Below are 16,143 nucleotides of genomic sequence, written 5' to 3' on the forward strand. Positions count from 1 at the left end.
TAAATGATACCTACGTTAAACACTACAAGACTTTCCTATTGCATTTTGTCATATCAATCTTAAGGTATCCCTTTAGCGGACAATAGACTTACAAGTCTCGAAGGAAATTTAACTGGATATTCAACTGGATGGCTTATTGATGGGGTTGAGATTTAGATATACTACTACTATAATAAGTATAGTATAATAGTAGCCAAGAGAAGCCTAAGAGAATTCCCAAATTTATCAGCCATCTGCCCAAAAAAAATAAAAAAACAGATTTTTTTTCTTTCTACCGGATCAGTAATCTGGTTTGGCTGGAAAAGATAGCTAGGTTATAAAATGGTTTGCTAGGCTGTCAATTAACTGTTGAAAAAGGTCCAGATTACCAAATTTTATGCACTTTTTGTATTTACCGCTAAGATATTCAGAAAATGCTGCAAAATCAAAAGATTTTGATTATAAAATGAATGGAAAACCTATTTCCTTTTTAAAAAAAGATCACTGTAAACTCTCCCGGAGTGCGTCACATCGTCTGATTAATATCAACCTCCTATAGAAAGGTACCAATTGTTCCACGCACCATTAAACCCATGGATTTGTCTGTAAAAGTTTCTCAATAATCTATGGTTGTGTCAAGACAGCATCTGCGCATGTGTGCGTGGCGCCATAACGCGCGATTCTAACCTAAATACAAATTCTTCGCTTCTCTTTACGCGAGCGCGCGCCCAGCCAGCGCGAACAAATTTAAAAATATAACATTTTTTTTTTCAATCCAGCCAGTACCCCGTCACCTGTGACGTGGCACAGATAACCAAATCACTTTTTAATTTGTATAGTGATGCGGGAAAATGTTTAAAAATAGTGAGTTTGTAATTATTACAGCTGAAAATCTATTCGGTGACAAAATTGTGGCCTCGCGCGGCCGTTTGGGGATTTAGTGTTTCTAAATGTGGTGATTGTTCTTGTGTGAGTGATGAAACGCAGAAAGTGAAGATTTTGGATTTGATATAAATAGGATAAACTAAGGTAAATTTTACAAACTTATTTCATTTAATTTTATAACGTTTACGCACTATATTTACTTAATAGTGTAATGAATCACGTTGTCGTTATAATACATATTATTACAGATGAAATTAAAAGGATCTCCTTATTTAAAAATATTTTAATAAATCTCAAATTAAATGGAAACTTATAACTATTTTTAAATTATTTGGAAAATGTTATATTCTTAAGACTCCCTATTACATATGTAAAAGTAAATTAAATGTTATTACACAACGTATGTACGTTCACTGTTTAATGAAACACTTAATTAAGACGAAATTTTGCATAAGTAGTGCCTAGTACAAAACTTAAATACATAAAATCACGTCTATATCCCTTGCGGGATAGACAGAATCTCAATTCTATTGAGATTCAAATAGTGACATGTTAGCCCATCGCAAATTCTAATTAAAAAAAAGAATTTGCCGAAACTATAACAAAAATGTTTTGCCCTGTTCAAGATAACGTATCAGCCAAGGTTGGCAGACTTTGAACGATATAGATAGCTAGACAGATATAAGCTCTGCTCGTTGAAAGCTCAAAGCTATAGAGGAACTTTCAGTTTTATTTGTTACATTCCAAAGATTATTAACTCTATGTATGATGTACATTTGCAACTACAGAGATACGAACATTTAAATAACGATAGGAGGAATGTTGGAATTGTCAATTATATTGTTTACCTCAATACAATTTACTGCAGAGAAAAATTAATAAATAATAATAATTAGTAACTAGTAATATGAATAGAAACCTAGATATACTATATGTGAAAGGTTTAATTCTATTTTATTGTGCCGTGTGGTTCCTGGCACTAATAAAAAGAATAGGACCACTCCATCTCGTCTCCATGAATGTCGTAAAAGGCGATTAAGGGATAGGCTTATAAACTTAAAGTTCTTCTTTAAGGCGATGGGTTAGCAACCTGTCACTATTAGAATCTCAATTCTATCACTAAGTCTAACAGCTGAACGTGGCCTATCAGTATTTTCAAGACTGCTGGCTCTGTCTACCCCGCAAGGGAGATATAGGTACCTGAGTATGTGTATGTATTTATATTTCTGTTGGTATACTAAGGGTATCGGTATATTTTTGTTTAACAAATAACAGCGTGTATTGAGAAGGAGTATATTTATAAATGTTGTTTATCCTGAATGCTAACCCATTTACAAAGTCCATATTGAGACACGATATAGTGCATTATAGAGTTTATATTTCAATCACTTCGTTTCAGATCCTATTTCCTATGAATGAATGAAAGATTTATTTAAACAACTCAACGAACACAAGCTTCTTAAACATATAAAATAAAAATAAATAAAATAGAAATTAATACTACATAAGCACAATCAGTAAAAATTATTTGTCTGTACATTCAGTAATTTTGACTTCGATCATCATATTCAAATTCAAAATTCGAATTCAATTTTTTTTTTCATTATTATAGGATACTTCATATTGCTTAATAATTATCATATCTTTTGGTTCCACAACATTGGTTGACGTCAAATAAATTACTTTAAACTAAAAGTTTATTGCCGCTTCCAAGGCGTCAGTGCAGAAGAAACGGTAACAAACTGCACTGCAGCATTTGCTACATGACAATCGCTTTTTTAAAACTCAGCAATACTTATATAGTTTGTTTCATGAAAATCGGTCATTTTAAAACAAGGTTACCATCATTCGAATGAACTAAAGTGGAACTAATATCGTCACTTTTGTAGATAGCGCTAAATTCACGCGGGCGTAACTTCGGGTAAAATTTGGTGATAATAAAAATGTGACAATGCTTTTGCTTGTCCGTCTTTCACGTTAAAACCACTGAACCGATTACCATGAATGATGGAGAAAAACATAAGGACATATTTCGACGAAAGCTAGCTCACTTTAAGTAACAGGTCTGTGTTTTCATGAAATAGGTCGTAAAATAATAATGTCATTAGCATTTATCCCCATTCTCTTACGACTGCTTACACAAACTTACGAGGTTACAGAAAGGTAGAATTAAAATACCTTATATTTGAAGGCATCTGTAGCGCAGCGGTAGTATGCTTCTCTGTGACACCGGAGGTCCCGGGTTCTAATCCCGGTCAGGGTGTGATGAGAAAAGAACTTTTTCTGATTGGCCTGGGTCTTGGATGTTTATCTTTATAAGTATTTATTATAAAATATAGTATCGTTGAGTTAGTATCTCGTAACACAAGTCTCGAACTTACTCTAAGGCTAACTCAATCTCTGTAATTTGTCCCGTATATATATTTATTTATTTATATGGTACAAAAATTATAACATATGTATTTACTGTGCCGTGTGGTTTAAATGGCCGGACTTATAAACGTGGGATTCTTCTCTTAGGCGATGGGCTAGCACCTGTCATTATTTGAATCTCAATTCCATCATTAAGCCATACCACTGAACATGGGTTTTTCAGGTTTTTCAAGACTGTTGGCTCTGACTACCCCGCAAGGGATGTGAACTATATTATATGTTACGTATGTTAAGTAAATGGCCAGCCATGGTCATGTCATGAGTCTTCATGGAGAATTGATGGATTTTCGTTACCTTTGAGTATATACATAAATAGTGTACTCATGTCTACGAGTGTATCCCTTGCGGGGTAGGCAGAACCAACATTCTTAAAAAGACTTATAGGCCACGATCAGCAGTTTGGCTTTATGATAGACTTGAGATTCAATTAATGACAGGTTGCTTGCCTGTCTGTTCATGCACATTAAAATATTATGTTACGGGAAAAAATGTATTTTAAAACAAAGGCAACTAAATCTCCACTCTTCCTGAACTAATTTAAAACTGTATATTTTCGTTAAAAGAATTATATTATACATTAAATACAAACGGGACTTATATGTTAACAATTTGCTCTGCAACTTGTCATTCGATCGTCACTTTTTTATTTATGTTCTGTCTTAAAAACTCTTTTTTTTATTTGTGGCCAGTTGCAAACATAAAGAGGTTGCTTATTTCCAAACACTGTCGCCTAAAAGAAGAATCCCAAGTTTGTAAGCCTATCCCTTAGTCGCCTTTTACGACATCCATGGAAAAGAGATGGAGTGGTCCTATTCTTTTCCCTATTGGTGCCGGGAACCACACGGTACGGTAAGTATGTATATCTGTAAATTAATGATGCAAATCTCATAAACGATTAACGCAGAAGTGACGTCATTCAATATCGAATGCTTTATGGAGCGTTGACAGTAAAATAACAATGATTTGTATTGGAAACAAGGATAATGCGAAACATTAAACACGTAGTGCCGTGTGGTTCCCGGCACCAGTACAAAAAAGAATAGGATCACTCCATCTCTTTCCCATGGATGTCGTAAAAGGCGACTAAGGGATAGGCTTACAAACTTGGGATTCTTTTTTAGGCGATGGGCTAGCAACCTGTCACTATTTGAATCTCAATTCTATCATTAAGCTAAATAGCTGAACGTGGCCATTCAGTCTTTTCAATACTGTTGGCTCTGTCTACCCCGCAAGGGATATAGACGTGACCATATGTATGTATGTATTAAACACGTACTACTACTAATGTACAGTCAACAAAATATATATTTTTATTTATTCTTTACAAACTTTCATCCGCGGTCTATAATAATAGCGTGATTGTACTTTGTTTTATAAGAATACCGCAAAAAACAAACATGCATACGGGTTGAATACACAACCTCCTTTTGTTGAAGTCGGTTCAAAACAGAATCTTCTATACTAATATTATAAAGCTGAAGAGTTTGTTTGTTTGTTTGAACGCGCTAATCTCAGGAACTACTGGTTCGAATTGAAAAATTCTTTTTGTGTTGAATAGACCATTTATCGAGGAAGGCTTAAGGCTACTTAACATCACGCTGCAACTTTTAGAAGCGAAGAAAGAATGGAAAATGTGGAAAAACACTGGGAAAATTATTCATCCTTGAGGGCTTCAATGATGCCCAAAATAACTATTCCACGCGGACGAAGTCGCGGGCACAGCTAGTCTACAATAATTATTAAGGCGAAAGTTTTTCTATTCATTTCTTATGTTTTAACGGCTAAACGGACACGAATTTAAACTAAGACCACACTTTTTTCAAAAAATTCACGCCTTTGAAGCCGCGGACGATAGCTGGTCCAAACCAAATAGAGCAAAGTGATTGAAATAAAAATTCGATTACGGTGTTCACTCGCGCGTGACTCGATATGGACTTGGCAAATGGGTTAGCGCATTCTGGATAAACAACAACATTTATATACATACATACATACATATGGTCACGTCTATATCCCTTGCGGGATAGACAGAGCCAACAGTCTTGAAAAGACTGAATGGCCACGTTCAGCTGTGTGGCTTAATGATAGAATTGAGATTCAAATAGTGACAGGTTGCTAGTCCATCGCCTAAAAAAGAATCCCAAGTTTGTAAGCCTATCCCTTAGTCGCCTTTTAGGGTTTCCATGGGAAAGAGATGGAGTGGTCCTATTCTTTTTTGTATTGGTGCCGGGATCCACACGGCACTTCTGGATAAACAACAACATTTATAACTATACTATGTATGTATGTGCATGTGTGTATTTGGCTATTTGACAGCCTCTGTGGCTTTTCTGTGTCACCGGAGGTCCCGGGTTCGAATCCCGGCCAGGGCATGATGAGAAACGAACGTTCTCTTATTGGCCTGGGTCTTGGATGTTTATCTATATAAGTATTATTTTTATAAAATATAGTAATCGTTGAGTTAGTATCTCGTAACACAAGTCTCGCACTTACTTCGAGGCTAACTCAATCTGTGTAATTTGTCCCGCATATATTTATAGTTATTTATTTATGTATATATATATATATATATATATATATATATATATATATATATATATATATATATATATATGTGTGCGTATGTTTGTATGTATATATGAATGTGTATGTATGTTTGCATGTATGCATGTCTGTTTATTTGTATGTATGTAGTACTTGCCGTGTGGTTCCCGGCACCAATACAAAAAAGAATAGGACCACTCCATCTCTTTCCCATGGATGTCGTAAAAGCCGACTAAGGGGTAGGCTTATAAACTTGGGATTCTTCTTTTAGGCGATGGGCTAGCAACCTGTCACTATTTGAATCTCAATCCTATCTTAAAGCCAAAAAGCTGAACGTGGCCCATCAGTCTTTGCAAGACTGTAGGCCCTGTCTACCCCGCAAGGGATATAGACGTGATTATATGTAAGTATGTATGTAGTACTAGAACTTTCATGTTGGCCTGGTAGCGAAAAAAGATAAAGCGTGTCCCAGCTGCTTAACTTCTCGTGCAGATTAAGAAAGTTAATCAAGAGGTAGGCTAATAACCTTGGGATTCTTCTTATAAGCGATGCGCTAGCAACCTGTCACTATTTTGAATCTCAATCCTACTACTATTATAAAGGCGAAAGTTTGTATGGATGTTTGTTACTCTTTCACGCAAAAACTACTGAACCGATTACCATGAAATTTGGTATGTAGGTAGCTGAAGACCCAGAATAACACATAGGCTACTTTTTATCCCAGAGTGCCCGCGGGATTGATAGGGTTTCCATGCGGACGAAGTCGCGGGCGGCATCTAGTTCTATCATAAAGCCGAACAGCTGAACGTGGCCCGATTGGGATAAGTCCGCCATTGTACATATTCTTCTAATTCCAATTGCCTACTGTTTTATAATTTGTTATATTTCTATTTATGTGCAATAAAGAGTTTACAAACAAACAAACAAGCAATATGAAAATATGTTCAGCTCTCACCTCGCGTGTTCAAACCCATTAGATACGATACCTATAAAATTCCATCCCGTTATTAATCGAAAGTCTTAATATTCAATTGGCTAAGTGTTTTTCACAAACATACACACATACATATAGTCACTTCTATATCCCTAGCGGTGTAGACAGAACCAACAGTCATCAAAAGACTGAAAGGCCACGTTCAGCTGTTTGGCTTAATGATAGAATTGAATTGATTCAAAAAGTGACGGGTTGCTAGCTCATCGCCTAAAAGAAGAATCCCAAGTTTATATGCCTACCCCTTAGTCGCCTTTTACGACATCCATGGGAGAGTGATGGAGTGGTCCTATTCTTTTTTCTAGTGGTGCCGTGTGGTTCCCGGCAGTAATAGAAAAATTAATTAAAAATCAAATGTACCTATGTATTAGAACTATGTATATCAGAAATTTTTTATGCCAAATGATTTAAAGAATCCCAATTAATTCTAAAATAGGGACACACAGACGAAGCATCAGACGATGTCTATAATTAAACGTGATACATTCTCCGGGATTCTTATGTTGATTACCAAAATGTCACTCAGTTTGTACAGATGTTTTCAGTATCATTATAGATCAACATACATACATACATATGGTCACGTCTATATCCGCTGCGGGGTAGACAGGGCCAACAGTCTTGAAAAGACTGAATGGCCACGTTCAGCTATTTGACTTAATGATAGAATTGAGATTCAAATAGTGACAGGTTGCTAGCCCATCGCCCAAAAAGAATCCCAAGTTTGTAAGCCTATCCCTTAGTCGCCTTTTACGACATCCATGGGAAAGAGATGGAGTGGTCCTATTCTTTTTTGTATTGGTGCCGGGAACCACACGGCTGTCTTATATTATAGATCAATCTTTATAAAAAGAGAGAAGCACTCACTAACTCATCAAGAAATCTCAAAATATATTAAGCCACACTATTAATAAAAAGAAGAAAAATCTTCGTGTAAAAACCTGACTAACCCAATCCAGGATCCATGGTCAAAGGCATGCCCTGGGCTTCTTCAGAGAGGTGAGGATGCAACCGGGACTAAAGTCAGGTGTAAGAAGACTATTAATAAAGAAAAAAGATTTGTATATTTATAATGTTTGTGACGAATAAACTCAAAAACTACTTGATTGATTTTCACAAAATTTGGCGCTGTCCTTTGGGAGTGTAATAGGTTACTCATTTTTTTGAGCAAAGTCCATCCATGGTCAAACGCACACCCCGGGCTTTAGAGCTCTTTCCAGAGAGGTGAGGATGCAACCGGGACTATAGACACACCACTGTATCTGATTTTGTGGTCTTTAAGTCGCTTCTATTGAAGATATAAGAGCTTCTATTTATTTTTCCCCAGAACTATTTTCAATGTGCCGTGTGGTTCCCGGCACCAATACAAAAAAATAGGACCACTCCATCTCTTTTCTATGGATGTCGTAACAGGCGACTAAGGTATAGGCTTATAAAATTGTGATCCTATTTTAGGCGATGGGCTAGCAACCTGACACTATTTGGATCTCAATTCCATCATTAAGCCGAGCAGCTGAACGTGGCTAATAGTGGCCGACTATTGGCTCTGTCTACCCCGTAAGGGATATAGACGTGACTATATGTATGTATATATGTACTATGTTCAACAACTATTATGTCTAAGTATTCCTTTAAAGATGGCGACGGGATAATATATGTATGTACATTTCTGCATGAACAAGATCCCGCTGAGATAATGGCTTTCAGAATCCATAATACATTTAACTATGTATAGAAAAAAGTCAAGTCCATGTGGAACTCCCCCCCGATGGTTCCATAGGTACATCCTGAAATAATGAAAATTTATATCAAATATGTACTATTTGATATAAATTATCTAATATGTATTAGTTTTCAAATTTCATTAATGTATTTGATATAAATTTTGACTTTGACCAGGGAAGTGAACAACGTATGAAAGACGCCAAATTTATATTTGCGGGATTATATTTACATACATTGTATAAGTTTTTTAATAGATTTTTTATATGTTCTAATTAATACTGGTATTTTGAGTTTTATCTGTAAATATACATATATTATCACTATAAGTCAATTTTATTGTCTTTAGGTCAATGGAAAGTACCATATAAATGTTTTGGTTTTCATTTTTTGATAGACAGACTTATAGACGCACAACTCAGTGATCCTATAACATACATACGTAAATTAAATCACGTCTCTTTCCCGGAGGAGTAGGCAGAGAAAACATCTTTCCACTTGCCACGATCTCTGCATATTAGGTACTTTCGCTCCATCCACATTCATAACTCTCTTCATGCAAGCTCGGCGGTTTCGGGACTCTTGACCTGACCTTTTGACAGTACGTCCAAAATTTGTTCCTGATTCTATAAGGGTTCCGTTTTTTCCTTTTAATACATGGGACCCTAAAAATGGGAGCAACACACAAAATGGACCATAGGCCTTGTAGTTTTAGATAGTGGAAAATCTGGCCTTTATGTCAAAAGGGGTGACTAAATTAGAAAAAAAAAATCATCTAAAAAACATTTATGTAAGAGTGGAAATGAACTGTTTGACCACTCTGTAACCTAATAAATACGATTTAAAAAAAGGCCCTGAAGGTTTTATCTTATTCGTTGGAAACAAAATAAACAAAAATACAAAATGGATATGATTTTATTTTAAGGTAGGGAATGCCTTATAGCATTAAGTCCAACTATTGTACATTTTTTTGGTGCAATAAAGTTTAAAAAAAATACATTAAGAAGTGAATTTATATTTTGAAAGACAATTTTCGCCCTACGCTCTCCGTCTAAATAGATCTCCTTGTCTATAAGAGTGGCGTCGTCTAGACTACTTTTAACGTAACTCTATACTTTGCTAAATATTAATATCTAAATGGTACATTATTTACGTTGTTACAATTAAATCTATACTAATATAATAAAGCTGAAGAGTTTGTTTGTTTGTTTGAACGCGCTAATCTCAGGAACTACTGGTTCGAATTTAAAAATTCTTTTTGTGTTTAATAGACCATTTATCGAGGAAGGCTTTAGGCAATATAACATCACGCTGCAACTTTTAGGAGCGGAGGAATAATGGAAAATGTGAAAAAAACGGGGAAAATTATTCATCCTTGAGGGCTTCAATGATGCCCAAAGTAACTATTCCACGTGGACGAAGTCGCGGGCACAGTTAGTATGTTATAAACATATGCGTAAAAAGACAGGTCTGCATCTATACAGAACAATAAGTACAAACATACATACATGTTATCACGTCTATATACCTTAGTAGACAGATCCAACAGTCTTAAAAAAACTGATAGGCCACGTTCAGCTGTTTGGCTTAATGATAGAAATGATAGAATCGGAACTTGTGTTACTAGATATTAACCAAACGATACTATATTTTATTATAAATACTTATACATATATGTAGATAAACATCCAAGACTCGGGACAATCAATGAAAGTTCGTTTATCATCATGTCCTGGCCGGGATCCAAACCCGAGACATCCGGTGTCACAGACAAGCCCACAACTCTTTTCGAGACTATTGACTCTGACTACCCCGCAAGCGATATACACGTGATTTAATACGTACAATCACAAATACTCCAATCCAAATATAGTTTTTATTACGATATCAGTTTACATACATACATACATATAATCACATCCATATCCGTCATTCACGTCTATATGCCATGCAGGGTAGACAGAGCCAACAGTCTTAAAAATACTAATAGGCCACGTTTAGCTGTTTGGCTTAATGATAGAATTGAGATTCAAATAGGTTGCTACTCCATCGCCTAAAAAAGAATCCCGAGTTTGTATGCCTATCTCCTAGTCGCCTTTTACGACATCCATGGGAAAGAGATGGCGTAGTCCTATTCTTTATTTTCTAATGGTGCCGGAAACCACACGGCGCTCAGTATAGTTCAAACATTTTGAGCCTCCATACAGCTGCAATCGTAAAATAACTATTTTAAAACACGTGTTGCACTCACTATAAATAGTATATTACTACGGTGACCCCATTTTGAACTATATACGGGAATCACCACGTTCACTTGCCATACGGTTAAAACTTTCCTTCAGGAAAAATGTCCGTGAGCGCAGCCGCGGGAAACAGCTAGTTTATAGTTACAAATAATTTATTTTCAAAAACTTTTGTAAAAAGATAATTGCCTCCAATCTATATACTCCTTTTTTTAAAGTCGGTTAAATTTATGAAACATTGTCCTCAAGTGTTTGTTACCACTTGCCTGAAAACCGCGTCAAAATCGTTAAAGCAGACCGCGGTATTCGCGATAATAGCGAATAAAGATATATACTAACATACATACATACATGCGTACAGGTCAAACAGAGAACCATCTATTTTTGAAGTCGGTTAAAAGATTAACGAGTTATCGTAAATTAAATAGATTGGTGTGCAAGTTATGAATGTGGATGAAGCGAAGGAAGTATTCAGATATCGTGGCAAGTGGAAAGATGTACATAGTCTCTGCCTACCACTCCAGGAATAAGGTGTTATTTTATGTATGTATGTATGGAGTGCAAGTTTAACCAAAAATGGTGTGCAATTTCTTTTTCTTAAATTTATCTTAATTCCATGCTGGGCTGGTAGAATAGAAAAAATTGCGTAAAAGAAAATAAGGTTACCCGAAACCGCCGAGCTTGCATGAATAGAGTCATGAATGTGGATGAAGCGAAGGAAGTATGCAGGGATTGTGGCAAGTGGATAGATATAGTCTTTGCCTACCCCTCCGGGAAAGAGGCGTGATTTTATGTATGTATGTATGTTAATAAGGGTTACGCTAATAAACTTGAGATTCATCATTTGGCGATAAAGATAACATACAGAAACCGCAATAAACGTGCCGTGTGGTTCCCGGCACTAAAGAATATGACCACTCCATCTCTTCACCATGGATTTCGTACAAGGCAACTAGAGGGATAGGCTAATAAACTTGGGATTCTTCTAGTAGACTAGCAACCTGTCACTATTTGAATCTCAATTCCATCATAAACCTATACAGCTGAACGCGGTTCAGTTTTTGCAAGGTAGTCGGCTCTGTCTACCCCGCAAAGGATATAGACATGATTATATTAAAACCGAGGTCACCACAATCTTATCAATCTGAGCACAGATTAGTAAAACAGAACCCGATCGATGTAATGAATGAGTTATATATAGTTATCTTGATATCATAGATTAGGAACAACATGACACAAATTGTCGTGTGGTTCCTGGCACCAATACACGAAAGAATAGGACCACTCCATCTCTTTCCCATGTATGTCGTAAAAGGCGACTAAGGGATAGGCTTACAAACTTGGGATTCTTTTGTCAGGCGATGGGCTAGCAACCTGTCACTATTTGAATCTCAATTCTATCATTAAACCAAATAGCTGAACGTAGCCATTCAGTCTTTTCAAGACTCTGTCTTGGCTCTGTCTACCCCGCAAGGGATATAGACGTGACCATATGTACATATGTATGTATGTATAACACAAAATCTTGACGGTCTCTGTGGCGCAGCGGTAATACGCTTGTCTGGGACACCGGAGGTCCTGGGTTCGAATCCCGGTCAGGGCATGATGAGAAACGAACGTTCTCTGATTGGTCATGGTCTTGGATGTTTATATATCTGAGTACCTATTTATTTTAAAATAAAGTATCGTTGCATTAGTATCGCGTAATACAAGTTCGTATTTATGATTTATTTATTATGTATTTATTATTTATTCATTAAATCACGCCTATTTCCCGGTGGGGTAGGCAGAGAGACTAAATCTTTTCTCTTGCGACGATCTCAACAATTAATATAATGAATGCGAAAGTAATTTTCCTTGATACGTGTGCACAATTAAACCACACAAATAACCGTGTGGTTCCCGGCACCAATTCAATAAAATATAGGACCACTCCATCTTTTTCCCATGGATGTAGTAAAAGGCGACTAAGGGATAGGCTTATAAAATTGCGGTTCTTTTTTTTAGGCGATGGGCTATCAACCTGTCACTATTTGGATCTCAATTTCATCATTAAGCCGAGCAGCTAAACGTGGCTATTCAGTCTTTTCGGGACTATTGGTTCTGTCTACCCCGTAAGGGATATAGATGTGACTATATGTATGTATGTATAACTTCAATTATTTACCGGGTACATCGTCATCTCTCTGAATAGGAGCCCGTCCGCCCAGAGGGGTCCATTTTTTTAGCATGATCTGGGATTAGGTGAGTCAGGATTTTACACGAACCGACTCATGTCCAACCTCTACAAACTTAACATAACATATTGACTCAACATCTTTGCATACTATTAGCGAGACACGTTTACTAAAAAAAAAAAGTAACATGGATTTTATTCAAAAACAGATAAATAAATAAATACCTGTGTATACGGGATAAATTACACAGATTGAGTTAGCCTCGAAGTAAGTTCGAGACTTGTGTTACGAGATACTAACGCAACGATACTATCTTTTTTAATAAATACTTATATAGAAAAACATCCAAGACCCAGGCCAATCGGAGAAAGTTCGTTTCTCATCATGCCCTGGCCGGTATTCGAACCCGGGACCCCCGGTGTCACAGACAAGCGCACTACCGCTGCGCCACAGAGGCTGTCAAAGATCACCATTGTAAAAGTGTCAACTTTTAATACACTCTGTTATGATAAATGTACGCCATTCAATTCAATAATGCATTTGAATATTTGGCACAAACAATGGCGTAAGATTATAGCTTCATAAACTCACAGTACATAAAATTTTGATATAAAACGTACGTACCAAATGTACTGGATGTGGGACGAACAAGGACATTGTCGGAAAATAGATTTCATAAACACTATGAATATTATTACGATACATTATCATTACTATTATATATGCCGTGTGGTTCCCGGCACCAAAAAAGAATAGGACCACTCCATCTCTTTCCCATGGATGTCGTAAAAGGCGACTAAGGGATAGGCTTGTAAAATTGCGATCCTTTTTTCAGGCGATGGGCTAGCTATTTGGGTCTCAATTCCATCATTAAGCCGAGCAGCTGAACGTGGCCATTCAGTCTTTTCGGGACTGTTGGCTCTGCCTCCCCCGTAAGGGATATAGACGTGACTATATGTATGTATGTATGTTAGATATATACTACGTCTTTATCTCTTACGAAGAAGACAGAGCCAACACTCTTGAAAAGATTGAAATACCACGTTCAGCTGTATGGCTTTATAATGAAAATGAGATTCAGTGACAGGTTGCTAGCCCATCGCCTACAAGAAGCATCCCAAGTTTAAAAGCCTATCTCTTAGTCGCCTTTCGCCATCCATGCGATAGATATGGAGTAGACCTATTCTAAAGTCCAGTTGACTTCGTTGTTAAGGAACCACAAGGCACTACTTACTAGAATTAATAAGACCGACATTTTCAATTCATATAAGAACTTACCTAATGTTTCTTTGGGATAAGTCTGTAATAACGCGCTGTAATCTTATAGCATACATACATATTATCACGTCTATGTCCTTTGCGGGGTAGACAGAGCCAACAGTCCTGAGCAGACTGATAGGCCACGTTCAGCTATTTGGCTTTAAGATAGAATTGAGATTCGAATAGGGACAGGTTGCTAGCCCATCGCCTAAAAAAAGAATCTCAAGTTTGTAAGCCTATCCCTTAGTCGCCTTTTACGACATCCACGGGTAAGAGATGGAGTGGTCCTATTCTTCTTTGTATTGGTGCCGGGAACCACACGGCACAATCTGTAATGTTATAGGTATATAAAATGATCGTGTCACAATGTTCGTTCCCGTAATCCTCCGAAACGGCTTGACCGATTCTCATGAAATTTTGTGAGCACATTGAGTAGGTCTGAGAATCGGTAGGTGATAAGAGTTGTCCACCCTTAACATTTTTTTTTAACTAGAAATCTCCAGAGTGGGAAGGATGCAACCGGGACTAAAGCCAGGAGGAAGCAGGAAGATAGATATTCGTATATTGCCTCGTTTGAAAACTATTTACATAGTTTATTCGCCGATGTGTTTGTTTAGAGAATGTCCTTGATAAAATCGCCCTTGAGACGGGAATATTGTAATGTTTTCCGTCTTGTCGGAGACAAATGATGGAAGGTTTTAGTTTTGGTTATCTTTGGGATAGTGTTTCCTTTTCATACCTACATACATACGTCTATATCCCTTGCGGGGTAGACAGAGCCAACAGTGTTTAAAAGACTGATAGGCCACGTTCAGCTGCTGATACTACTGTTTCCTTTCCAGCCGACTTAAAATAGGATCAATAATAAGTTTGATTGTGTGTTTTCACATCACGCGTTATCTAACATAACATAAATATAATGATGTCTATATCCCTCGCGGGGTAGACAGAGTCAACAGTCATCAAAAGACTGAAAGGCCAGCCAAAGCCAGCCGCTTGGCTTAATGGTAGAATTGAGATTCAAATAGTGACAGGTTGCTAGCCCATCGCCTAAAAGAGGAATCCCAAGTATATAAGGCTATCCCTTAGTCGCCTTATACGACATCCATAGGATGTTTAGATGGATTGGTCCTATTGTTTTTCCTATTGGTGCCGGGAAACATTCTGTAGAATAATATTAGAAATCAACATTTTTCATTTCATTTGTTTCAGGTCAAGATGGCGGAGGCTCAAATAGGAGCTACCACTCCTGGTGCTGACAGTGTGGTGGACCCCACGGCGGTGGTAGCCAAGAAGAAGGAGAAGTCCAGACCCAGGGGAAAACCCATGCCAGAACGGCCAGTGCGGAGCCTCTTTTGCCTACACAAAGAGAATAAATTTAGGGTCTTTTGTATTGATATTGTGGAGTGGAAGTATCCTTTTTGAAATATATTATTTATTTATTTACTAGCTGTGCCCGCGACTGCGTCCGCGTGGTATAGTTATTTAAGACATCATTGAAGCCCTCAAGGATGAATGATTTCCCCCTTTTTTCACATTTTCCATTATTTCTTCGCTCCTAAAAGTTGCAGCGTGATGTTACATAGCCTAAAACCTTCCTCGATAAATGGTCTATTCAACACAAAAAGATTTTTTTAATTCGCACCAGTAGTTCCTGAGATTAGCGCGTTCAAACTAACAAACAAACTCTTCAGCTTTATAATATTAGTATAGACAAATAATTCAATGAACAAATATTCTGTCTTCCCCTTTTGGAGACGATTTGGGTATTGTCAAGGCAAGAGTTCTTCTTCCTCCTGGCTTTATTCTTGTTGCGTCCTCAACATTCTGGAGAGGAGCCCGGGGTATGCCGTTGACCATGGATCCTGGATTGGGTGAGTCAGGTTTTTATACTAAGCGTTTCCTATCT

General features: G+C 37.1%; 1 protein-coding gene across 1 annotated transcript in view; it reads left to right on the forward strand.

Moving 5' to 3' along the window:
* The first annotated feature begins 712 nt into the window (after positions 1–712).
* LOC106136527 (voltage-dependent calcium channel type D subunit alpha-1) overlaps positions 713–16,143 on the forward strand; it is a 66,691-nt gene continuing 51,260 nt past the window's right edge. Inside the window, exons 1-2 of the mRNA XM_060951530.1 lie at positions 713–1,008; positions 15,447–15,646. Of these exons, the coding sequence (XP_060807513.1) occupies positions 15,453–15,646 (194 nt within the window). The 5' untranslated portion in view covers positions 713–1,008; positions 15,447–15,452. The remainder of the gene's footprint in view (positions 1,009–15,446; positions 15,647–16,143) is intronic.

Source organism: Amyelois transitella, chromosome 25, assembly GCF_032362555.1.
Source record: "Amyelois transitella isolate CPQ chromosome 25, ilAmyTran1.1, whole genome shotgun sequence".
In the NCBI taxonomy this organism is placed as follows: domain Eukaryota; kingdom Metazoa; phylum Arthropoda; class Insecta; order Lepidoptera; family Pyralidae; genus Amyelois; species Amyelois transitella.